The sequence below is a fragment of the Drosophila takahashii genome, chromosome 3L, assembly GCF_030179915.1.
Source record: "Drosophila takahashii strain IR98-3 E-12201 chromosome 3L, DtakHiC1v2, whole genome shotgun sequence".
Lineage (NCBI taxonomy): Eukaryota > Metazoa > Arthropoda > Insecta > Diptera > Drosophilidae > Drosophila > Drosophila takahashii.
Window position 1 is genome coordinate 15906994 of NC_091680.1, and position 26622 is coordinate 15933615.

At 39.1% G+C, this 26622-nt stretch overlaps 3 protein-coding genes across 6 annotated transcripts; 2 read left to right on the plus strand and 1 right to left on the minus strand.

The window, feature by feature from the left end:
• Window positions 1-1457: 1457 nt before the first annotated feature.
• Window positions 1458-2672, plus strand: Lamtor1 (Late endosomal/lysosomal adaptor, MAPK and MTOR activator 1). The gene is made up of 5 exons (XM_017146665.3): window positions 1458-1617; window positions 1680-1843; window positions 2106-2239; window positions 2301-2371; window positions 2435-2672. The coding sequence occupies exons 1-5, from the start codon at window positions 1537-1539 to the stop codon at window positions 2525-2527; spliced, it is 543 nt and encodes a 180-aa protein (XP_017002154.2). The 5' UTR covers window positions 1458-1536; the 3' UTR covers window positions 2528-2672.
• Window positions 2615-5830, plus strand: LOC108060795 (dynein regulatory complex protein 11). 2 transcript variants are annotated; one of them, XM_017146664.3, is made up of 8 exons: window positions 2617-3437; window positions 3555-3879; window positions 3929-4218; window positions 4270-4426; window positions 4485-4748; window positions 4808-4965; window positions 5027-5610; window positions 5668-5830. In XM_017146664.3, the coding sequence occupies exons 1-8, from the start codon at window positions 2702-2704 to the stop codon at window positions 5770-5772; spliced, it is 2619 nt and encodes an 872-aa protein (XP_017002153.2). In that variant the 5' UTR covers window positions 2617-2701; the 3' UTR covers window positions 5773-5830. The 2 variants fall into 2 exon arrangements, with proteins under 2 accessions (XP_070071349.1, XP_017002153.2); XM_070215248.1 differs by lacking the exons at window positions 4808-4965; window positions 5027-5610; window positions 5668-5830 and having other exon boundaries at window positions 2615-3437; window positions 4295-4426; window positions 4485-4624.
• A 6-nt stretch (window positions 5831-5836) lies between these two features.
• On the minus strand, window positions 5837-24753 carry kug (FAT atypical cadherin kugelei). 3 transcript variants are annotated; one of them, XM_070215247.1, is made up of 21 exons: window positions 24541-24753; window positions 18261-21713; window positions 18096-18202; window positions 17827-18034; window positions 17706-17767; window positions 17488-17643; window positions 17026-17398; window positions 15955-16963; window positions 15700-15885; window positions 15465-15639; window positions 15136-15398; window positions 14342-15071; window positions 14102-14279; window positions 13597-14037; window positions 13121-13521; window positions 12758-13066; window positions 7385-12680; window positions 7049-7330; window positions 6804-6986; window positions 6155-6286; window positions 5837-6093 (listed from the first exon to the last, which is right to left on the minus strand). In XM_070215247.1, the coding sequence occupies exons 2-21, from the start codon at window positions 21685-21687 to the stop codon at window positions 5954-5956; spliced, it is 14058 nt and encodes a 4685-aa protein (XP_070071348.1). In that variant the 5' UTR covers window positions 21688-21713; window positions 24541-24753; the 3' UTR covers window positions 5837-5953. The 3 variants fall into 3 exon arrangements, with proteins under 3 accessions (XP_070071348.1, XP_070071346.1, XP_070071347.1); XM_070215245.1 differs by having other exon boundaries at window positions 6804-6992; XM_070215246.1 differs by lacking the exon at window positions 24541-24753 and adding an exon at window positions 23971-23990 and having other exon boundaries at window positions 6804-6992.
• Between the last annotated feature and the right edge of the window lie 1869 nt (window positions 24754-26622).

Below are 26622 nucleotides of genomic sequence, written 5' to 3' on the forward strand. Positions count from 1 at the left end.
TTACATGATTAGAGCTTATCTAATAAAAAAAAATATATTAAATAAAGTTCTATTAGATATTGATTTGACCTGTTTTTTGCGTAAATGTGAGGATTTTTGCTAACTCGAGGTCATAGTTGGTTATATAAATAACTCAAAAATTTAGCATTTCAACACACTCTGGGAAGTGAACCTCGGACTTTAATTTAATTATATCCTAAAAAAAATAAAATTGTTTTAAAATGCTAATACTTATGATGGAATTTGTTAAAATAAGAACAAAGTTTTATAGACAGAATTTAAATCTACTTATTTTCCTTTTTCTTCAAAAAATCAGAGATAATTTACTTTAAAATCCTGAACTTTCCCTTTAGAAAGGACAAAATGACAGCACTGGCACACATGTTCCCATGTCTTGCAACCTCGGCAATGAATTTGCGTTTCCGCCTCGCTACTTTCGCCATCATGGTTAACCGCATCGTTGATTTAAGGGCGTTTCTTGCGAGGGGGCCGCCGTATTCCGCATCCTTCGTCCTTTTGACGCGAGCGACACAATTAAAAATGTGCAGCCCAATTCATTTGATTGGCACGAAGGAAGAGTCGAGATAAGCATCTTCCGTTGGCTGCAACTGTGACATCTTCATCAATCAATAATGTATATATTTTTATGTGCTTGTGCTCCGGGGAATATGGCCAAGACGAAATTAATAATGCCATTAAATGGCAGAGGAAGTATTGTGAGTAAAAACCCGAAAACAAATGAATTTTAAAATGTCCCCTTCATTTTTTATTGCTGCTATAAGAAATGAAGCAACTTACACAAAAAAAATCAAGTGTGTTTTACAACAATTGAATAAAATGAAAAATACATCATTAATAACCATTTTTAACAAAAATGTTTAAAATTAGTCTGTATATTCATAAAATTAATAAATTAATATCCGATTAGAAGTAGACATTCTAATGAAATTATACACTTGTCTGATTTATTAGCTACAGTTTTTAATGTTAAGGGTTAAGGCCGTTATGATTGACTATTTGATTTTTTATAAGTCTACATCAAGTATTTCCAACTATGTGGCAGCTCCGGTCTACAACACTTTAGCCAAATCTGGCAGTACCGATAGTATCGAATAAACATTGCTCTTTGATTTGTTTTATGGCACATTAGGGGCTTTCCAAAAGATTTAAATGTTTTTTTAAATATGTTATTTGTTTATTTGGACAAGCTTGGTTGTTTTAAGAGATTTTTTTAACAGTTTTAAGCCACAGTTTTTGCACTGAGTTATCTTTATAAGCTCGGAGAATTTTTAATAGTCAGTTGTTAGATGATAAAAAACCTTAATTTTTGCCCACTTTGTTTTTTGCTTTATACTACTTTAATATTTAAGATTTTTCACCCTTAACATGTTTAAAATTAAACGCAATTTTGAATTTGGCCGGGAAGTTTTAATATTTTTAGGGCTGGTGGAGAGCATTTTGCGTGAACGCCGTATTCCCATCTGGCCACACTGAAGCACTTGCATAAAATAAAAATAAAGAACAATTGCATTTAGAATGGATTATGTGCACTCTGTTTGGAGCTACTTCGCCTCGATCTGCAACTGCTGGCAATGCACCGAGGACACGGGTGCCCAGGTAAGCCATGGATCCACTTTTTCCCGGGAACTAACCACTAGTACTGCGCGTTTTATCTGCAGCCCAACGAGCCGAACGAGAGGACACACCTTTTGGTGGACCCCGTGAACCATAGTCCTGCCCTTCGGAGGAGCAATTCCGATGGCCTCAGCAACGACTACGCCCACTCCCTTCCCAAGAAGGACGACCAGAATGCCCTCTCCAGATTGGTCCAGAATACTGCGATGTACGTAGCCCTTTTCCTTTGATCAGATTACATGCGTTGTAGCACTAGCATATGGGTTTCGATAGGGGTTCTATTATCTTCATTGTAATGCTCTATTTATACTAGGAACTAGGTCGGATTACTTTATTACCGAAGTATAGAGCTATCAATAGTTCTATTCACAGAAATTAAGGCACTTTAAATACGTGTATAGACCATCTATAGGGTTCCGTCTTGATAACAAAGCCAATACTTATTTGATCTTCATTCTTTTGTTCTTCAGAAACATGATAAACGTCGGGGCCATGGACTGCCATAGTTTGGAGCACCAGGAGTACGCCGACAGAATCAGATTGTATTCGCAGCGCTTGCATCAGCAGTGGAACAACGTTCAGCACCCCAGTATCTCTCTAAAAGGTTTGTCTTAATATTATTTAATTGTAATTATATTGACAAACATTATGTTCTCAAACTTCAGGTCTTCTAAAAGATGTTCCAAGCCATCAGTTCTATCTGTCTAAGCCCATTTCGCCTGAGGACACTGCTCAAGTAAGTGCAAGCATATCACAATCGATTGTATAGCTTAAGTTATTTACAAATTTACCCTTTCAGATGAAGCTCTTTACTGAGAAGGCACACATCAGTGTTTCGCACATACAAATCGACCACAAAGAGGCAGTGGTTGTGCCCTTCCGGATTCCCTGATTGTCTTATCATAAGTGAAATAAAGTGATAAATTTATATAAAATCAAAATCTATATTGGTACTAAGTAACCCTTGAATAATCAGGTAATCGACTTATTTTTATTAAGTGTACAGAAACAGAAATAAATACAATCTATATTCTTAACACGGCCAGAATTATTTTATTTAGCAAAAATGTCTTTCGACTTAAATCATAAATTTTGGGTGTCCACTCGGAAGGAAATAGGACAACTTATCAAGAAACAAAGCCGCTTAAAGAAGATAGATCCTCCGCAGGAAAAGGCCGTGTCCTTTAAAATCTTCGCAGAACTGTACGTTTTATATGTGGAGCTGGTCGCTAAGTTGAGCTTTATTTACCACAATACTTTCCAAGTGCAAAAGCGGGAATTGGTTCGCGTTTTGGTGGAGAGTGCGACTCAGCAGCTGATGCAACTCAAGGAGGAGCTCAAGGAGTTGGAAATGAGCGAATACATTTATATAGACAAAGCTTTGATCGCCAGGAAGCTAACGCCACGAGATTTGGTTATATGGCGATCGCCACAGTTTCTGTACCGCCGCCCTTTGGATATTCAAAATATTCTAACCGACAACCGATTGTACATGGACGATGAGGAAAAGGAGGAGAAGGCGGCAAAGGACTGGGTTCCTATCAGTGAGGCCGTGAAGCTGATCCAAGCTCATGAGAGGGCGCGTAGGGCTCGGGTGTATAAGTCCAGCATAAAGTACGACAAGAAGAAATTCCTCAAGGTGTATCAGAGAAGGAAAATCAATTATAAATTCACCTTTAAGCCAGATCAGCCAATGAGTATACCCGTCAAGAGAACCATCTTTTCGGCTGATTTCTTGAAAGCCGACGAATCTTGTGAAAACTTACTGAAAAAGGATGATGTCGCGGAAACAGCAGTGGATGGTAAATAGTTCACTTATCTAAATAACTAATTGTATAAAAATATAGCGAAAAGTATTTATGGATTTAAAAATTCCATTTTTTTAATTTAGAAGCTTTTACCTTTAAATCCTCTTTTAGATGAAGAAGCCCTTAATAAAATAAGGAATGATGCTGCTTGTAAAATCCAAAGCTTGTGGCGGGGTTACAGGACAAGGAAAATCTTTAAGATTAGAAAGAGGTTCAAGGAAGAATTGTATGGTATGAAGAAAATAAGAAAACTGAAGAGACCCAACCAGAATAAAAACGCAATAATGGAAATGTACAAAAACGAGATGCTGAAAAGAAAGCTGGACGACGATTTCATTAACTTGATCAATGATGAACGCACAAGGCTTCTGCAAGTCCGAAGTCCGTGGATGATGGAAGATATATCCGATCATATTCGAGCGTGGTTCAAAGAATTGTAAGGTAACTTAATTCGAAGACGTACGACTAACATTAATTTTTTACAGTTACGAAAAGACTGGAAATTTTCATCCATATCCTGATCCTGTTAAAAAGGGAACAGTATTAGTTGTCATTGATGAGACAATGACTCCAATGGAATTTCAGCAAACCCTGGGTAAAAAACCATTGACGAAAGCCGAGAAAAAGAAAATTCGAGACAAAGAGAAGAAAGATAAAAGGAAGAAGAGGGAAAAGGAGAAATTATTAAAAATGAAGGAAGCGAAACGCAGAAAGAAACTAAGAGATGCTGGAATCATTGATATTGGCTATGAGTTAACCGCAAGCAAGGCCATAGGTAGGTTATTTGATTAAATAAATAAATGAATAAAAATCATAAAACTTTAAGAAAATATCGAGGAAACTATGAAAAGGTATGCTAAGGACTGGAGGAATGTCGATGAATATCTTAACAAAAATCATGACCCAATCAAAGATTGGGTTACAGAGGCAGAGCTGGCAAAGATACACCAGGAAGTGAGGGGATTGGTCGACGAATACATGAGGTATATAATAATATGTAACTTATTATATTGACCAATAAACAAATGGTTTATATTTTAGGGTCGAATATGAATTGCTTCGGGAGGCCTTGGCCAAGGATAACAATGAAAAGTACAAGGCCCTCAAAGTAAAGTATCCGAAAAAGAAGAAGAATAAGAAGAAGAGAAAGCCAAAGGATATGACAGGAGATAGAACCCTCGAGTCCTTGTACCACGAGTTAAAAGATGGCGGAATAATCGAAGAAGTAGCTCACAAAGACTTTGATGAATTTATTGCGGACTTTAACTTTGTGGCAGACGACACTCGAAATGAAGACGACTTGATGTATGTATTTATTAATTACAAAACGGAATTTAAAAGTAATTGTGTTTACTCTTACTCAGTACATTGGGTCCAGCAAAAGGTGACATTAAAATGGTTATCCAAGAGTCGATGCTAGGAATGGGAGAATTCGATATTCCGAAACCCAAGTCTCTTTTATTAATTGGTCCCCTGAATAGCGGAAAAAAATTACTGTGCCAAATCATTGCATCTGAATTAGGTAAATTAATGCTGCATTTCTAAGTGTATTTGATCAGTTTAAAAGAAAATTTATAATCCAGATGCAGTTTTTATGAATCTGAGTCCCGAGAAGACATACAAGTATGCCGATGACCTAAAGTACTTCATACATGTTATTTTAAAAGTGGCAAAGGCGTTTCAGCCTACCATTATGTATATCGAGGAAGCTCATCGATTATTTTGGAAAAAAATTCCGCCTGAGGCAGTTGAGATAAAACCCAGACTTCTTGGTACCTCCATAGCCATTAAAATTTTAAAGCCCCTGAAGAAAAATGACAAAATTGTAGTTGTCGGCACGAGCAACATGCCCTGGGCTGCCAAGGGGGGTATCAAAAGAGCGTTTCAAAAAGTCCTGCTAATACCAAAGTGCGATTATGGCACTAGCTTCCTACTTTGGCTGGAACTGATGACCGAAAACGCTCCCGATGACATGAAGGAGTACGCCTATTCGGCACTGGCAAGGGTCTTACAAGCCTATAACTCCGGGGACATCGACGCCAATGTAAAGCAGACTTTAAATATCGACCGAAAAATGCGTCTCATGAATGAGGCATTGGATCCCAACGAGTTTTTAGAATATTTCCTTAGCAAGAATGAGCCTCCTATTTTCCCGCCAGAGGAGAAGGTATTTAAGTATACATATAAGACATGTTTTAACAATATTAATATGCTCTTTTCTCAGCTTATGGAAAAGTTTAACAAATGGTTCGGCAACTCTAACAAACTGCAAAAAATGAGAAAAGTGTTTGATGCTCAAAAGTTGGCAAAAGACAAAAAAAAGAAATAGGTAGACACTTACCTTGAAAAAAAATTATCGTATTAAATTTTGAGAAAGTACCTAAACACTGGACTATATTTATGTATTTTTTATTGAAAATATATAACCAAAGTTTTTCCTATGGAAAATAGTATCTAACGAAATCAAATAATTTGTGTAAAATGTAGTTCTTATATATTTAGCATGTCATTTAATTGTTTGTTTGTTGTTGTTGTGGTAAAAACTCCTCCAACTCAGAATCTTCAATTTCACACAGTCGAACCGAAATATTGCTGTTGGAGCCAATTTCTCCGACAGCGCATGGAAATAGGTATGCCTCCTCTGAATTTTCTGCCAAAAAAATGTTGATTTACGTATTTGTAAAATGCGAAAATCTATTTCCTGTGCTTACCACTTATCGTCCTTCTGGTTTTCATTTCCTTCCTTGAAATCGGCCCCTCGGTCATGGAGCTTTCTCCGTCCGTCTCACTTGGAAAATGCATCGTGGGTAAATACGAATCAGGATGTCTTAAATATACTTTGCCTGTGGATTAAATCAAATGAGTTTCGTTAATCATTTTCTTATTAAATAAAGTTTTAAATTAATTATATTTATTATATTGTAAACTATAAACGAAGGAGCATTTTTAAAATAGTCCTATAGAAATATATTGTTTAATAAAAAAAGCGCTGGTTAATGTTTAAGTAATGAAGAACTCAAAATGTATCTTATCTTCAGAACATGTAAAAATTCGTCACTGAATCAAAAACTTACACGAATGACTAACTTTCGACGGTAAAGGCACTGATTGCGTGAAATAAAATAGTTAAATAGATTAGTATACATAGATATTAATATAGTGTTAGAAAGTTTAAAGCTGTTAAATAGATGTATGAAATAAATTATTAAATTAAAAAGAATTTTGTAACACCCAATAAGTAAAATCTGATCACTTTAAATTGAGAGTAATTACATAAACAAAAACAATTGTTTGGTAACATTTTTAAAGACAGAAATGGGCTTAAAAAATATACATATCCCTTAGAATAAATTTCTTTACCTGTATTTGATTTATAGTCTTCATTCTCGATATTATTAAAAGAACTCAGTCTTGAAAGTGGCTGATTACTTGATCTCGGCAACATAAACGGCTCCAAACAGCTCTCCGCCTCCGAATCCAAATACTCCGATCCGATATCCTCATTGAGTGCAGCTATATCCCTTGTGGGATCAACATCTCCGTCTTCTCCTATTGATTGTAGTTTAAATTATATTGAAATAAAATTCACAATGAGACACACTTACGGTGGACGAAGAACGCCTTCTTCGACTTGGACTCGTTGCTATCGTTGCTATGCAAGCTCGATGAGTCGGCTATTTCTGCTCCAGGAACTTCGGTTATATCTGGCAAGGGATTATGGCTTTTGCGAACCCAGTCGGAACAGTCCCAATGATATTGACCGTTGGCAAGAGCTGAATAATCAACAAAGTTCGCACTGGAAGAGTGGCACACATTTGGCATTTCAACTTGGATTAGCTTCCCGGTTGAAAAGCGACTCACAGACGGTCCGAAATCACGTTTAAGTTCTGAAAGGCAAATTTTTAATTTTTTTTCAACAATTAAATAAATAAACCCTATACCATTGTTCAGTTTGTTCTCGCTGAATGTTCTTAAATGCATTTGCTCGCACCACTCTTGTTTGTAGGCATTATCGGCATCGGCGGCATGGCAGGAGTTGATGTTCACGTGCTGTTTATTTCGATTCACCTTCTGGTACTCGAATGGCACATTCTCCAGTTCATCGCCAGCCGAACCGTAGCTCCGTAAAATGTCCAAATTATTTACGAAATTCCGATTGCTCAGGAACAGGTTATCATTTGGGGCGGCAGTGTAGCTAATGGGTCGCTGGTTCACCTCCAAGTTGCTCAACTTTACGTTCGGCTTGCAGTAATTGTCCTTGTCGACCAGCGAGTTCAGGTTCGCCTCCTTGTACGACGGCTTGTTCTTGTCCTTTTCCAGTCGGTTCCTTCGCTTCGAGGAGGTATTCCTTCGAATTACCACGCAGCACAGAACGCAACTGATGATCACCAGCACCACGGCTACGCCCGATATGATTCCGCTTATGTGCTCTAGGGAAAAGTTCTTCAGCTTTGTGGAAATCGAATTCGAGTACAGGGGATCTCCGCAGCTGGCTCCCGTGAGATACGAGGGACAGATGCACCTGAAGCTGCCGGGTTCGTTGATGCAGGTCGCTCCATTGCCGCACGGCTGGTTCTCGCACTCGTCCACATCGATCTCGCAAGTGGGTCCTGTGTAGCCGCGGCACATGCAGTGCGATATTCCGTCGCCCTCCTCGCAAATGCCTCCGTTCTTGCACGGATTCGGAGTGCAGAACTTGCCGTACTCACACCTCCGACCGGACAAGTGGATGGGGCACGTGCAGCTGTAGTTGTTGGGCCCGTGATAGTCGCACCTTCCGCCGAACAGGCAGGGTCCCGACGAGCAGGGATCCAGATCGATTTCGCAGTGTTTGCCCGAGTATCGCGGCTGGCAGGCGCATTCAAAGACATCCGAGTCGAGTTCCTTGCAGATTCCACTATTGGCACACGGCTGCGAACCGCAGATACCCAGACGCACCAGCACATTCGACGGATCGCACTTGAACTCGACGTTCGTGAACCTTTTCAGGGCCGCAATGGTACTGCCGCCGGAAATGTACAATGGCAGCGACTCCTTGGCTATTTTTATGTTGGCCATGCAGCCAATGAACCCGCGCTGAATGTCCTCGTAGCCGATTATCGACGGATGGGGACGCACTTCGGCGCCCACAAAGATGTCATTCGACTGGATGTTCAATATCCCATTGACACCGGGCGCACTGCCATGCGAAACGTGTTTGTTGTCCACCATCACCTTGGCACTGTTGAGGGATCGCTCCAGGCTGATGAGATGCCACTCGCCGTCGGAGATGTTGATGCTCGACACACTGATGACGCCCTCGCCCGAACCCAAATCGAATCTATACTGAACAGCTCCGTTTATGATCTCCAGGATATTGTAGTCCACCTTGCCACTGGCATACAGCAGGGTGCCAGTTTGCTGCACTGTTCTTATCTGCAGGGAGTAGGAAAATTCGTTTTCCAGCGTAAACTTGGCCTTGATTTTGTTGATCTTATAGTGGGCATAGCTCTTTCCGCCGAATGAAACTGCAGTAAATAACCCCATATCACAGGATTCATTGGTGCACTTCGAGGACTTCCGTTCGCAGTAGGTTCCCGAAAATCCCTTGGGGCAGACACATTGGTAGCCCAAAACCGATCCGGATGGCATGCAGATCCTCTGCGGGGAACACGGTTCCGTGGAGCAGGCATTCACCGTCTCATTGCAGTTCTTTCCATCGAAGCCTGGCCTGCAGACACACCTGTTCACCTGGTTAAACGAAGGAGCCGCAAAGCTTATCACATCCGTGAACGTGGTGGTCACGTTGTTCTTCAGGATCCTTAAAACCTGTTTGCATTCCCCGTGAACACAGGCATTTTCGTTGCTCTGACAGGCTGACGGCAGTACATCCTCCACAACCAAGTTGGTTTCGTTTTCGATCTCGTTCTTTTTGTCAATCAGCGTTTGTCGAATTTCGTCACTGGTGAAGAACTCATCGGAATCGGGTATTATTTGTTGCTTTCGCACTGCAAAGACTACGTTTAAATTAGACTCCAATGATCTTGCATGTCGAGTGGCTACTGAATGCTTTGGTTCCTCCGCTTGAAGGGTGATTAGAATTACATCCTTTTGGCGACATCGCATGATATTGCGAATGGAGCGCATGAAGGTCTTCCTGTGACTGAGCAGAAATTCAGAGGCCGTAATCCTGCTAAACTGAATAACAACCGATTCTTTGAGCATGTCATTGGTTACCAGCTCAACATTGATCTTGACAATCGAGAAGACGTGGAATTTTCCATCCGAAACCGAGACATTAAGCTTATATAGACCAATGTCAAGGTTGGATATCGCGTAGATCTTGCCAGTTTTGTTGGAAACGTTGAACAGCTTCGAGCTCTGATACATGTCTTCGGGTCCAGACACCAAACCGAAGGTCAGTTCATCGTACTTGTCCTGATCGGAGGCATGAACCTTTCCAATAAATGCTCCCGAGAAATCGTCCTCGAATGAATTGATTGTAACCTCCAGGGGAGTGACAATTGGCGGGTATTGACTTTCCTCAATTATTTTCACAATAACCCAGGCATCGGAGTATAATGGCGGTGTGCCATTGTCGAACACTCGAACCTGAATCACGAACTCATCCTGAAGGTTGTGATTAAATCGCGCGGCAGTGCTCAGAGAACCATCCTGCTCCAGCCGGAAGAGTCCGCCCTCGTTTCCAGACCTAATATCGAATGTATATGGCGTGGTGTTGGGCGATTCGTCTGCGTCTGATATTTTAAAGGTCAGGAATACATAGCCCAGAGGTCGGTTTTCCTGTAGAACAATGCTATAATTGGCGCTGGAAAAGATGGGCGCATTGTCGTTTGTGTCCAATATATTTATATTTATTGGAACACTGTTGCAACGCTGGGGAACTCCCTGATCGCAGGCTTGAATTTCCAGGTTATAGTGCGAAATAGTCTCACGATCCAAGGGCCTCGATACGCAGATCGTTCCGTTTTTCTGATCTATTGAGAACTGGCCTATGTTGTCACCCCTTTCAATGTTGTAAGTTACCAGCCCATTTATATCAGAGTCCTCATCTGTGGCCTTGACATCGAGAATCCTGGAGCCCACGAAAATATCCTCATTAACATTTATGCGGTACAAGTTTTGCAAAAACTTGGGGCTGTTGTCATTAATGTCCAAAATAGATACGTTCACATAGGCGTTGTTGCTGAGTGGCGGAGTGCCTCCGTCGATGGCTTGAATAGTCAGGAAGTAAAACTTGGACATTTCATAATCCAAGGTGGCATTCAACACCAAGTCGCCAGTCATGGAATCCATTTTGAATTTTCCCTGTTCGTTGCCACTCATTATGAAGTAGTGAATATCCGCATTTACGCCAATATCAATCGAAGCGGCATAGACCTTACAGACTTCGGTGCCGTAAGTGGCGTTTTCTAGAATTTTGCAGGAATATTGTCGCATACTAAATTCCGGCGGATTGTCATTGATGTCCAATATGTTTACTGCCACTGTGGCAATGGAATGCAATTTTGGAGCCCCGTAATCCTCCGCTTTGACCGTTAGGTTAAATAGCGAAATGGTTTCACGGTCGAGATTTTTCTCCAGTCTTATAATACCAGTCGACTTAGAGATTTTAAAATAGTCATGGTTTTCGCCCATTAAGGAGTACTTGATTTGCCTGTTGACCCCAAAATCTTTATCCATTGCATGTACTTTCGTGATCAAAGTATTTAATTGGGCATCCTCGGGTACGCTCACTCTGTATTGAGCCATTGAGAATACGGGAATATTGTCATTTATGTCGTTGACTGTGATGATGATTTCGGAGAAGCATTCTTGGGTAAAGTCCTTGCCATCCTGAACATGTGCCACCAACTTGTACTTTGGAGTGGTTTCCCGATCCAGTGCGTTCGCCACCTTCAAGATCCCACTCTCCTTTCCAATTGCAAAGTCGTCGGCACCTTTGCCAGATAGATAGAAGCGAAGTTTGCTTTGTAAATCGAAATCCACAGCCCTGACTTCGACTAGTGTGGTTCCAATAGAGATCGATTCGTTAGTAGAGATATGATAGCGGGGTTTTAGGCAGTAAGGCGTATTGTCGTTTATGTCTTTTACGTCTATTTCAACGTTGGCTTTGGCAGTGAATTTTCCATCGGTTGCAATTATGCTTAGGTTGTAGAACATGATTTGTTCGCGATCCAATGGCTTGGCGATAAACAGCTCTCCGCTTTTACCGACCTGGAACTGGGCTTGTTTGTCTCCCGAGACGATGAAGAAGTCCATTTCCTGTTTTTCGATGTCCGGATCAATTAGCAGTAAGTTGATTAAAACAGTACCAGGCAGTGCATTCTCGAACACGGAAATTCTTTCGATAGGTAACTTAAATGCTGGTGCGTTATCATTATAGTCTACAATTTTAATAGTTACAGGTACTTTTGCATCATGTTTTGGGTGGCCATTGTCGGCAGCAATTACTTTGAAATTATATTCAGATTGAACTTCTCTATCCAACGAGGTTAGCAAGGTGATCCAGCCGGAGTAAATGTCAATGTCAAAGATGTTTTGGATGTTTTCGGTATCACTCTCTAGATAGTATCGAATATCTCCATTTGGCCCTGTGTCAGCGTCGGTGGCTGAAACCTTTACCAACGAGATGACCTTTTCGCTGTTCTCCGCAACACTGGCACTGTAGAAGGTATTGTCGAACTTGGGATAGTTATCGTTTTCGTCCCTCACTTCAATTACAACATCAGCATAGGCGAAAAGAACCGGTACCGTAGAAGTTTCCGCCACAACAATCAGATTGTGCGACTCCTGCTGCTCCCTGTCCAACGTTTGCTGAAGGATCAGTTCGCCACTGTCGGATATCATGAAATGGTCCTGATCTGCTGCTATTGAGAACTTGAACGTAAAGTTTCCAATCATGTGCAGCTTTGTAAGCACGGTTCCCGGTGATGTTGACTCAATGATCTTGAGTAGTATTGAAGGTTTTTCAAAAACGGGAATGCTTGCATCTGTTTCAATGATTTTGATCGAAACTGGAACTTCCGAATGGAATTTAGGTTCGCCGCGATCAGAAGCACGTACAAAAAATTGATAGGAGCCCACGCCATAGGTTCCGGCATCTTGTTTGAGTACAATATCTCCAGTGATCTCGTTAATATCAATCACATCCTTTGATGCCTTCTCGTTAGACTTTTCAACAATTTGATAGTACACGGATCCGTTCTCATTAATATCGTCATCCTTGGCTTTGACCTACAAAACGTAAAGTTTATATTTGTTATTTTTAGTCTAAAGTTTTTAAGTGATAAACCTTAAATTTAAGCCCTTACCGTTAAAATAGTTATGTTCGCTTCTGTTGTTGAGCTTACAACAATCTTGTATTCTTTCAACAGGAAGTAAGGAACATTATCGTTCACGTCAACTACCAAAACTTTAAGGGATGCGAATCCGAATTTACCGCCACCATCGGACACCTTCAACAGCACCACGTACTCATCCTTTTTTTCGCGGTCAAAGGTTACTTTAGAGGTTATAACACCCGTCGATCGGTCGACGAGAAAGTACTTTTTCATTTCCTCGGAAACTATTTCATAATAAAGACTCGAGTATGTGCCAAAATCTCCATCCGTTGCTTTTACCTAGAATTACAAAGTCCTTTTAGCCAAGGCCTTTAGTTTTATACTTAAACATACCGTAATTATATTATGACCATGCAGCAAATTTTCTGGAATTTTAGCTTCATAGTTACTTTTATCGAACTGTGGACTGTAAACGTTTTCTGGGAGTAAGGATATTTTCAAACGGGCATATGCAGTATGCACTCCATCAGAAACAGAAATATTCAAAACTGTGCTACTTTTATCAGTGAAATTTAACATGTTTTGAAGGGATATCACTCCTGTTAGTTTATCAATGTTATAGGTTTGCAATTCATTTCCGTAAACAATTTTATACTCCAGCAAATCTGTATCAGAAATATCCTTATCGTAGGCCTTTGGTAGAGCAACGAACTGTCCACGAACAGCAGCGACTGACAATTTTGTGAAGTAGGAAGGCTCAACAAAGCATGGAGGGTTATCATTCAAGTCTTTAACTGAATAATAAAATTTAAGTACAGAGATAAATAAATTATTTGATTAGTGAAAGAAAAATCTTAAAAAAATATTACCTGTTATAAATACATTCGATCGGGAACTCAAAGATGGCGATCCATGGTCCTTTACATTAACAACAATATGATGGTATTTAATCTGCTCATAGTCTAAAGGGGTTTTTAAATACAGATTTCCATCTGTGACATCTATGTAAAAGAGTTCCGAATTGTTTTGCCCGTTTATGGACTCAATGTAATAGGACAGTTTGGCATTCGCCCCAGAGTCTTTATCAGTTGCATTAATCTTTAAAATTTGTGTGCCAAAAGAAGAATTTTCCGGAATGGTTATGTTGTAGATATCACTTTCAATCTCTGGATAGCAGTCATTGACATCGATAATGGAAACGGACAGAACGACTTCTGCATAAACTCCAGATAAACTATCTGTTGCTCGAATGGAAACATCATGGGAACTCATTTGCTCGTAGTCCAGTTCATTTACAACAAAAATTGATCCTGTAAAATGAATATTGTAAATTATTTTTATTCCATTGGGATAAACAAATAAAAATGAAAGCACCTGTGTTGTAATCAATTTCAAACGATTGACTGTCTGAAGATATTGTGTAAATTAAACTCCTGCCCAAGGGACTTTCGGCTTCAATGGATACCGAAAGAGCCGAGTACATTTCCACGTCTTCTTTGACGCTTACAGTGTAAAACTGTTTTTCGAAAACGGGCATCGAACGATCAATCACCTGAAAATAAGACATGCAACTTGTTATTAAACAGCTATTAATTAATTGCTATGAAAACCCACCTTAACTTGAAGAGGAGCCTCGGAAGAACAAGGAGTTATGGCGCCATCATAGGCAGCAACTGTTAGCTCATAGTGTCGGTTATGTCCTTCCACATGCTGCTTTATGGATAACTCTCCAGTTTTGCGGTCCAATTTAAACAACTCACCATTTCCCTTTTTTAGCTCGTACCGAACTTCACCATTTTCTCCACTATCCAAGTCAACGGCCTTTACTTGCATTATAATCGTTCCCCTGGGATCGTCAATTGAGACCGTCGCATAATAGGGCATATTGACAAACAAAGGGCAGTTATCGTTCACATCCAAGACAGATATATATACAGACGTAACTGCCCTGCGCACATTCGAATTCATTCCGTCGAATAATACTGACTTTGCTTCCACAAACAATCTGTACAAATCCTGTACCTCGCGATCGAAAATGACTCCTGTGGTTTTTAGGGCTCCCGAACTGATACCAATATCGAACAATTTGGTTGGATTTAAGATGCGATACTCAACATTTTCGTTCAGCGAGTTTCCAACCACATTTACCAGTCCAACGGTAGCAACCTTTGTGTTATTTTCAATTGCAGAAAATCTGTACGATTCCCGTTGGAATGCAAAATTTGAGTCGGTGGCTGACAGAACCTTAATCTTTACTATCAAAATTGCAGAGAATATTCCGTCGGAGGCACGGATGTGCAAGGTGTAGTCTTGGTCATTTTCATTATTTAATATTTCGAAATTCCTGTAAAAATATAACATGATTTATAATGGATTGTTTTGCAGGGTAATATAGAGGCTAACTTTACCTTGTTGTTATAATGCCGGAGTATTTATCAATTTGGAAACACTCGTTCGTGTTTCCATCCACAATGTCAAACCTTAGAGTATCGTTATCAGCATCCTTGGCATTAATTTGTGCAACAAACACGTTCTCAAAAGTGGGAAGGAACAATGTTACATTGAGTTCTCGTTCGTTAAATACTGGAGGACAATCGTTAACATTAATCACACGAATTGTCACGTGTGCTGTTGTAGTGGAATGTAGTTTGGGTTTTCCCATATCACTAACCTAGAGCCATAAAATAAATAATTAAATAACAAAATATTCAATTTCTTATATGTAATTCCTATTTACCGTAACGTCGAAAGTATAGCCAGCGTTTGTTTCATAGTCCAAGTGTCGTAACAGTTCAATAGCTCCAGTTGTCGAATCTATTTTAAAAACATTCTTAGCCAGATCATCGTTTATGTGGTATTCAACCATTCCGTTGACCCCAACATCAGCATCCTTTACTTGTAAAGTTAAATGACTAAAGCACAAAGTGACATAATATTATTAACATTATTTAAGTGCAAATACAGATACATACTCTTTGGATGAATCGTGTACTTCCAGTACGTACGATCCAATTGCAGCTGATTCAGATAATGCTCCAACATATTCATTTTGAACGAAATACGGAATATTATCGTTAGCATCTAGGATATGTATAATTATATTCTGGCAGGATGACTCGGCTGCCATATTGGTTCCTTTAACCGTAAGATTGAATACCCTAGAGAGAGGAATACAAATATTTTTTAGTACTTACATTTTACTAAATATTGTAACTTGTATAGCTCACTTGATTATTTCGTAATCGATATTTCCATTTATAACAATAACTCCAGTGGAGGGGTTTATGCGAAAGCTTTCGTTTAAGTTTCCGGAAATAATATTGAAGAATATAGATGACGAAGAACGCGCGGTGACTTGAGTGACAAACGTTCCAATGCCCAGGTTTTCGAATATTTCGATGGCAATGTTGTTCGTTGAGAACTTTGGTGGATCGTTTTCCGACATGGTAACAATGATGTGTACCGGAATCTGCGAGGACAGCGGAGGGTTGCCCAGGTCAACTGCCTTCACTTGAAGCATGTACTCTTGGATCTTGTTGATATTCAAGCTGCCAGCCAAAGTGATAATACCAAAAGTCGGGTCGATCTCAAACACACTACCCACGTTGCCCGTGATGATCGAGTACTGAATCTCGGCATTATGACCACTGTCTCGATCTATGGCCCGCACTTCGGCCAACTTAGAGCCAATAGCTGCGCTTTCGGGTACCTTACTTTGAATAATTTTCGCTGTAAATTCCGGATGATGGTCATTGTGGTCGTGCACATTTACAATGATCTTGGCATAGTTCCTTTTTCCAGGCGCTCCTTGATCCTTAACAAAAACTATTAGTATATGCTGCGCCGTCTTTTCGAAATCCAATCTCTGGGTTACAATAACATTTCCACTAATAGAATCGATTCGAAACAAAGCCAGGGACGACGGATCCTGAGTAGCGTGTAGATGATAGAATAGCTTCTTGTCCTCATCTCTGTCAGTGGCATGAAGTTGCATTATAACGGATTCCTCTTCAATATTCTCGGATATATTGACATGATAGACATCTTTGGGGAATTGCGGAGGGTTATCATTAATATCGATCACTTGAACCAAGAGATTGGTAAACGAGGTAAATGTGCCATCAGTTACGCTTATGGTCAGATTATGCGACTTTTTAATTTCGTAGTCCAAGTACTTTGAAAGCAAAATGTTTCCATTATCCTGGCCAATATAAAAGGTGTTTTCTTCATTGCCATCTAGAGAAATAAGTAGAATATGTTAAAAAATATGCAAAAATTTTCTTTTTTTATCAACTTACTGGAAATATTGTACCACAGCTGGTCGTTGTCATCATCGACGGCCAAAATTTGAGTGACCAAAAATCCTGGCTTGTCGTTCTCCGTCAGATCAACGACATTATCCGATGTCTTTTTCACTATCAACGGTGCACTGTGCGAATTGGGGTTAACAGGAACTACAACTATATTAACTCTAGCAGTTTGACTTTTCTTAGGAATCCCGTTGTCCTCAGCCTTGATGTGAATTTCAAATTCATTATCGGATTCCAACGGTTTTGCTATAAGTATGTGGCCCCTTTGACTATCAATGCGAAATTTGTTTTTACCCTTTCCGGACTTGATTGAATAGGTAATTCGACCATTTTCCCCACTGTCGCTGTCGATTGCATGAACCTGTAGGGTAATAAAAATAAAAAATAGTAGTTTATTTGAAAAAATATTATTTGTATTTGTAGTTTATGTATTTGAAAAATTTAACTTACCTGAAAAATAGATTGATTGACTGTGGCTGAAGACGGAACTTGCACTTTGTAAACCCGTTGGTCAAACTCTGGGCTATTATCGTTAATATCTAGGACCGACACGACAATTCGTGAAGTAGACGATAGCACTGGCGATCCATTATCTGATATAGCCACCTGAAAAAATCAGCTCGAGTTAATAAATAATATTTATTATTATTTATTTCATATTCCATTACCTCCAAAATATGTTCTGCTTGATTTTCTCTATCCAGTTTGCGTTCAGTGGTTGTGATTACTCCTTAGAATGCATAAATTATATTTAAAAGAAATGAAACTTTGAATTTATAAATGTAATACCTGTTTTTGAATCAATTTCAAAGTAGCCGACCAGATTTCCGGAAACGATATTATACGTAATAGACTGTGTGGGATCTATATCCGGATCTACTGCATTCAGGGTAATGATCTCAACGTTTTCAGCACTTGCTTCCGTAACATTAACATAGTACACCGGCTTGTCCGTCAGGGGAATGTTATCATTTTCGTTTTCGACTTCGATGTAAACCTAATAATTGAATGCATTTATTAATAATTTTTAAAAGGGGTTAGAATAAATATCTACTTACTTCCACACAGTTGCTGAGCGGAACTATGGCACAATCTTGAGCGCACAGGGTGAGCCAGTAAAAGTTTTTCGTCTCGGCGTCGAGTTGCGACAAGGAAGTTATTGAACCTGCGATACACATTGACATTAATCCATTCAAAGCTGGTCGGCCAAAGCCAATACAAACCTTGGTCGTTGACCGAAAAAATTCCAAGCCCATCGCCACCTGTGATGGAGTACGTGATTTTTGAGTTCAGGTCAACCGTGTCCATATCCCGGGCAGTGACATTCATAACAAACGTCCCCTTGGGCTTGTTCTCCCTTATTTTCCCCTCGTACACAAAGTCTTCGAACTCGGGAGCAAATCGGTTCTCGTTGACATCAATGATCATTATTACAATGGGCATATCCGATGTTAGCGAGGGATCTCCGCCATCGATGGCGCTGACAATAAGGTTATGCACTTGCTTGTTCTCGTAGTCCAGATAACCTTGCGTGCGTATTGCGCCAGTGTGCTTGTCGATCTTGAACAGCTCCTCATCCTGGGTCTCCTCCTTGAGGGAGAAAAGGATCTCTGCATTGGGGCCAATATCTTCGTCCACCGCTTCGATAACGGCCAAAACTGTTCCACGTGGCAGATCTTCGCGCACTTTAAATATGTACTCCTGAACTCCGAAAACCGGGGCATTGTCGTTGACATCGTCGACGAGTACGTAGACCAGAGCCTCCGAGGATAGCACAGGATTACCGCCATCCTTTGCCGATATGTGAAGAGCATAGTTATCCTGTTTCTCGCGATCCAGCGGTTTGTTTAGCCGAATGCAGCCCGTAGTCTCGTTAACCGTAAAGTCACTGCACTCAACCGATAAGGCGTAGGTAACCTGAGCATTGATTCCCGAATCCGCATCCGTGGCATGAACGCAGTGCACCACAGTTCCTATCCGGGCACTTTCGGTCAGTCGGAATGTGGCCAATGTCTTCTGGATAACAGGTCGATTGTCGTTCACATCGAGGATTGTTATGGGCAGCATTTTCGAAGTCGATTTGGTTGGGTTACCCAGATCGTAGACCGTAATATTCAAGACATACTCGCTTTGGCGTTCCCTATCCAAATACCCAATTATCTGCAGTTCGCCGCGGTCGGGATCAATTCGAAAAACCGAATCGTAGTCGCCGTCGGAAATGGCGAACACCAACTTTCCATTGTAGCCCAAATCCCTATCCTTGGCCTCTATCCACGCAACTGTTTCGCCCAATTGGACGCTCTCATTGATGAACAGCTCCTGTGGGAAGTTCAGGAACTCGGGTCTATGCACATTCTGGCCATATCGACTGGGCGTCAGGGATAAATCACTAAAAACGGATGGCGACACACTCTTTACGTTGTTCTTTTCGGCCAACGCCAATGTTTCCGCCAACCTCCTGGCGACTCCGGTTTCGCGGCACTCAAAAGATCCATAACCGTGCAGAATACCGGCATCTCCACCCAAGTCCTCGGGCATTAGATGTACATTGATGATCAAATCGTCCGAGAAATGGGTACCATCCGTGGCAGAAACCTTGAGAATTCGAGTTGTTAGAGAGGCCTTCTTCAGATCACAGGAAATAGACAGGGAACCGGATGTGGGGTCCAGGTTAAAGCAACCGTCCTCGTTGCCATCGCTCAACCGATACGAAATAATGTCGCCAGCATCGAAATCAATGGCTGAGGTAACGAAAACTTCAGTGCCCATCGGTGCGGATTTGGTCACCTTACCATAGCAGTTAACCCGTTCAAATTGCGGTCTGTTATCGTTAATATCCTTGACATCGATGGACAGTTTAATCTCTGTCTGCCTTCGGTACGGCAGTCCCCAATCCGAGGCACGTATTATGAGCTCATAGTTCCGCTTCATTGTCTCGTAGTCAATCAGAGATGTGGTCTTAACTATGCCGCTGAAGTGATCGATTTCGAAGGGTACCGTATTCAGATTGGCAATACTATACGATATGTAAGAATTCTCACCGGAATCCCTGTCTTTGGCTGTAAGTTTCACCACGAACGAGCCGGCCAAGTTGTTTTCGTTGATACTTATCATTTTGTTTACATTCTCGAAAATGGGATCATTGTCATTCATATCCTGCACGCTTATTTTCACCTTGGCCGAAGATTGTTTTCGGGATCCTACGTTTGCCTGATCAATGGCGGAAACTGTGAGGGTGTAACTAGATTTCTTTTCAGCATCGAGCTGCTTGGCTGTGTACAACATTCCGGAATCGGGATTAATGCGGAACTCGTCGCCCTCGTTGCCACCGACTATTTCCAAGTAGACCAGTGCATTTTTACCCAAATCTGGATCGCTCACTTTCAGCCTTATCACCGGCATGTTAATGGGAGCGGTCTCTGGAATGGAGACTTCGTAAATCTCCTGCGTGAATATGGGTACATTTTTGCTCTCCGGCTTTATTTGTATCGGAACGGATTTATAGGCGAATCTGCGGGGAGTTCCTAGGTCCTCTGCTCGTAGTGTTAAGTTGTAAATGAAATGTTGTTGATTTAGGTGAGCGAACTGATTCAATTCAATATAGTACTCGTCTTTGGTCTCTGCCGCCTTCAGAAGAAACGTGCCATCTGGATTGCCGTCGACTATTTCCAACCGTCCGATGTTACCATTGATACCAGTGTCCTTGTCGTTCACCCGCACAATTCCGTAGATCAAAGGATTTGAAGTTGGCGTCACGCTCGAAAAGGTTCTTGTGAAAATCTCCGGAGCGTAAAAGTTAACCTGTTTCACCGAAATGCTGACCTTGGCCTTGCTCGCCTGGTGGTTCTGGTGGTTCACCCAGGATCCCCGATCGTAGGCCAATACCGTGAGCTCAAAGTGCGAGTTCTCCGCATATTGAAGCTGCTGCAGCAGGGTTATTTCACCTGTGGTTGGGTGGATGGCAAAGTACTCGCTGTCCATCAGAAGACTGTAGTATATTTCCCCATTGATGCCAAGATCAGCATCGTCTGCTGTCACCTTTAGAATACTTTGATATTTTGGAGTGTCCTCCGGAATAACTACGGTGTACTGGGTCGGGTAAAATAGCGGACTCAAGTCGTTGCGATCCAGTACTTTAATGTGAATATTCGCCTCCGTTTCATAGCTTGATATATTTCTGTCGTGCAAATGTACATGTGCTTTTACTCTTATTACGTATTCCTCAGTTTTCTCTCTGTTTAGCACAACGTTATTCGTTCGAGTTCGAATGGCTAAGAAGGCAAAGTCTCCGACCAGTTTCTCCTCAGCTTTAAAGAGCTTCTCCTTATCGCCACTTATTATCCTATACTTAACTTCTGAGTTCAAGCCAACTCTCATGCCGGCCAGTCTTTCATGCAATACTCCCTTAGCGTAAGTCTTCCCCAGACTGTTTTCTGGTATGGTAACATTATATACATTATGGCTAAACCGATATAGATTCTCCAATTGGTTCTCTAGTCTATATTCGAGGGACGCTGTGTGCTTTTCATCGGGCTTGCTTTGTACAGTTGGGATTAGACATAGACTACACAGTAGTGAAATCCATTGGAATATGTTGAAAGCTTTTCTTTTTACAGGAGTTACATATTTTTTAATCTTCATAGTAAACATATACTGCACTTATTTCACATAATATCCTGCAAGGTAAACAAAAAATAATTAAAAATATGTTAATCAAAGGAATACTAATAAGAAATTACCAAATAATATTGTTTTATGATACGATTCAATCTAATAAAAGTTACGCATCAGTGTTGTTAATAGTTAGACTAGGTCCACTTAAAGGAATACTAAAGCCAATCCCATCAATTTTGTAATAACAGACGGATACTTATAAATTAAATCGTCTGGTTATGCTGGTCAAGACTACATAAAATTAATTCCGCAAGATTATTGTTATAAATGATATGAAATTTTGCGATTAATAAATAATTCTTACTCTGATGCCTGCTCTACCTATGTAAATGATTGGTGAAATTGCAATCTCTAATGCTCCGTAATTTTTTCAATCCATCAACAACAGTCGTCTTTAATATAAATAGTCTGTCTTTTTAATTTCCCAAAGCCTGAAGACCTCCGTTTTTTTATAAGCTGACTATAGTTTGCATGACCCCGATTCATTTCCGCCCGAAATTATAATACTGTCTTTCAAGTTACACAAAACAATTTGTTTAATTAATTAATAATCTACAATTGTGATTTTGTTAAATTGAATTTAGTTTCTAATTTTGCTTATCGTGAAATTATTTCTTAGAGTTCATATTTAACTATTTAAATTCGATTCAGAATTTTAAAATAATTTATGTTTTATGTTAAGGGTTGTGAGTGCAATTTTTAACCCTAGTCCGCCTATTAAAGAGGAGTATCGAGTTTATTTTTGATAGTCGAAATAATTGGATATTAGCAACGGCTTAAAGATGTTTAAAAATAATACACAAATTCACAGTCTCACATATATCACATTTAAAAAGTGATTTCATTCAGCTAATTACTCTTTTTCTGTCACTTTTATTTACTTATTATTTTTATTACACTGTACCGGGATGTTTCTTTTAATATTCACAAGTTTCATATGTGGCAAACATAAATATTTTAAAACACGACATTTTTAAAATGCTATCGAGGTAAAACCCATTTTCATAGAGAAGTAAAAACAAATATTTTATTGAACTTTCAATTGGTAAAAAACGAACCGATTAAAAAAATAATTTGTAAACCTATTTTGAAAACCGTTGAAAATATTTTCTATCAGATATTTTCTTCTTTTCTTTTCCATCTACAAAACGGTTGCTTTTCAGAATATGTGTACCTCAACAGTTATTAAAAAAACAAATATTAAATTACCAACATTTACATTTATACCTAAACAGAAATAATATATGCCTAGTTTCGCAAGTCTGAATATTTTATTTACATTTATTATATTATTAATATATTTATTTTTAAAACTATAAAAAGCGTTTAGTCGCCAAAATGTTGAAAATCTAAGGTACGCTTTTGTAAATCGATTTGGCCTAGATTCTACATTTGGGGGCACGACCACCTTATCAATACTCTGCTCATTTTAGTAATTTTTATGAATATTGTGTGTAACACATACATATACATACATGTATATTTGTTCAATTTAGCATTCAACCTCTAATATTAATTACAGCATTTAAAAAATTTAAGTTTGACTTGTTTGATGCGCATTTATAATAATTGGTATTGCTATTTGAGGATAAATAGAAACTAGTGGATGTTAAAAGAGAATGAAAATGTCCACATAGAACTATTTTAAAAGGCTGAGAATTATGACTTGAAGAAATTTTTTTTTTATTATGTTGAGCACTAACAAAATCCAAGTCAAATCAATTAAGAGTAGTAAAGAGTGACTAAAATTTAAAATAAATAATAACTAAAAGGGATGTATGAAGTTGTAAAATCTTGTTATATTTAAATTTTTAGTCCCATTCTATTTTGCAAAATCAGCTCAGATTATACTACCCCGAACTTTAACTATACATAATGAAAATATTTATAAAAGTAACTAGATTTATTAGTATGTAAGACCTGCCTTATCAACTGTAACCTAAAGTATCATAATGGATAATTTTTTATGAAAGACTTTTTAAGAATAAATGCTCATAAGAAACGGGAACTTCTCCATAACTTGAAATTCAACAGTTTAAGCTCATAACAAAGCCTTTAACTTGACACCTTGGGCAGATAAGGAAAACTAACAAACCAAAAGTGTGAAAAGTAGGGCTTCGCTTTCCTTATATAAAATCTATAAAAGAAGTTGTTAGAATATTTTCCGTAACTCTCTTTTTCTTATTGTTGATTAAAACCGGGAATGGCAATTTTAAATTATTTTCATTGCAAAGATTCATTAAAAACAATTATTGTCACCATAATCACTTGATTGAAGAACCACTTGTTGGAAGAAGAAATTTCGAAACGATTCATGAAAATGTGAAGGTTGCGAAATTGGTGCGGCGCGTAGGTAATTATGAGTAATACGACCAAGTACATACGAAAAAGAAGTCGAAAACGGGTTAGCCAGCACAGGAAATGTGAATCAGTAGGTGATTTTTACTAAGAAGAAAACTCTCACAATATTCAAAAAACCCTTTTTAACTTGTCTGGTTTCTCACTCTGAAAATCAGTCCACAAAGTCACAATTACGACCACAAACTCCAGTTTTTTCATATGGGAGTGCAGCATTTACATAGATATGTAATGCCTTCGTACATACATATGTACAACGGTGTACACAGATAACATGTGTCTCTTTTTCCGTGGGCCTAATTTTCCGATAAGGTAAATAAACACACACACTCGCAATCGCCGTGATAAACTCCGTGTAGGCAGCACTTTGGCTTTCGGTTGAATAAAATACAGAAATGCACAATCCACAGTTGAATCTTTTCAAAAATGTTTGGCCAACATACAAACAAACGTAGGTGTGTGTGTGTATACCTTTATAATTTAAAGTCGAGACCACTGCGCAAACAACTTTGCTGGAACGACTAATACTCGACGATTTCGTTGGTTGTTCGTTAATTCGGGGGATCACTCTCATCGGGCTGACTTTTCATTCATCACCGAATTCTGGAGCACTAAACGCGGATTCACATTAATTAAATTTCCAGCTGCATGTATGCACCATTAACTACGATCGTCGATAACACTCCGCCCGCTATTCTCTCCCCAAAAATGCCAACATCGATTAGATCGGTTCGAGAGATCGAGTAACAATCGACTTATCGGCCGGGCAGATTATCGAATAGTAACCGCCAGAGTTCAAATGAAATCTATCAGATCGTTTGGTGTAAATTCAAAATATCACCTAGTTACTATCTTAGCCCTAACAATTGTGTCCTATTATCCAAAACCGAAAATATCTAAAAGAAACCACTTTCTTGTTTCAAAAGAGGAGGTCCATAAGCTAACCACTAAATAGTCAGCATAATTTCTTTCAAATTATACAAACAACATCAAATCTCTTTAAAACTGGAGAAACTAAATTTAACCCCTCCTTTTAAATTATTTGACTGTAAACAGTTGGTCGCATTTTATTTATTCCTTCCTATTGTTTTGATGAAAACGACCCCGATGAAAGTTACAGAAAGTAAAGTAATTTGGGTTAAATAAATAAATAAATAAAGGTTCTAAGATATAGTTTTCCTGCGCCATTTTCTTTCTTCAAACCGTTTTCGGATAAAGAAAAACTTAAAGCAATTAAGGAAAAATCAATATGGCTTGCTATTATTCTTCGTCATTATATTTATAATTCCTATTAACTTTTGTAAACATAAATATTTTCTTAATATGGAACTTGTAAAAAACTGTGTTGGTGCGTAGGGCAACTACTTTAAAATAATTCGAAATTAAAAATATTTTAAATATGAAACCAAAATACAGAAACTGGTTCCTAGAAATATCAAAATCTTTGTTGAGAAAACAGTGACCTCTGGCGAGAAATACATTTTGGGATACATTTAGTTATATCTTCATAGCTCATAACAATAAATAAAGTAAATTCCCAAGAAATTCTGAAACCCATCGCAGGACACCAAACTTGGAACCCTGCGTTCCCCATAATCCGCATTGCAATGGTTTCGCAATTTAAGAAATGTAACCCGTTTGGGGGAGTTTCCTTTTTGAAGGTGTATCTTGTAGCTTATTCCACTGATGTTTGTTGTTATATTCCGTTTCTGATTCACCACATGGGGTTATGCAACCTTTAATCACTTTTACACTTATTCATAAAACAATATGATTATGGTAAGCCGTCGAACGTATTTGTGATAAACAATACGTACGTACATATTTTTGCATTTTTCGGATAAAAATCACTAGCACTGTAAATGCGTATTGGCGTGGAAACACTTATTGAATCGCATATCGTCGTTTATGCTCGCAGTCACATTAAAAGCACAGCGCGACTTCTGATTGAAACATACTTTTCCTTCATTCAATTGCAAGCCACCGACGCACAGTATGCCGCGATTTAAACCAATATAAACCGCAGTCAATGAGAACAGAAATTCAACTGATTCGAATTTTCGTCATCGCCGTTCTCTTGGTCCTTTCATGTTGTGTTATATCCTGTTGCAACCTCGAACTGGAACCCCGAGCACAAACACAAACCATTCAACCCCGTCGAGGTATGAAACACCCCCCATTTCCCCTCAATATTACAGACACACCCTCATGTTATTTGATCCGTTTTACATATCTCGTAAATATACCGATTTTTTGCAGATAATGTCCCTGGCTAACAAAATTCCCAATGCAAGGGGTAATGTTGTGTAAAATATGTTACATTTTACTATTTTCCCAACTTCACAAGAAGTCCCATTATTGCGCCTTCATAATGTTATCCTTTATTATGGTTAAATACATTATTCAAATTTTACTTTCTAGTGTTTTGTGTGTTACTTTTAATATTTGCCAACAATTTATATGGTGTCTCCAAAGTAAATATATTTTTTTTCCGACCCGTATCAGTTAAATGTTTGTTAGCTAAATAGATTTTTATCAAAGACCGTAAAAAGT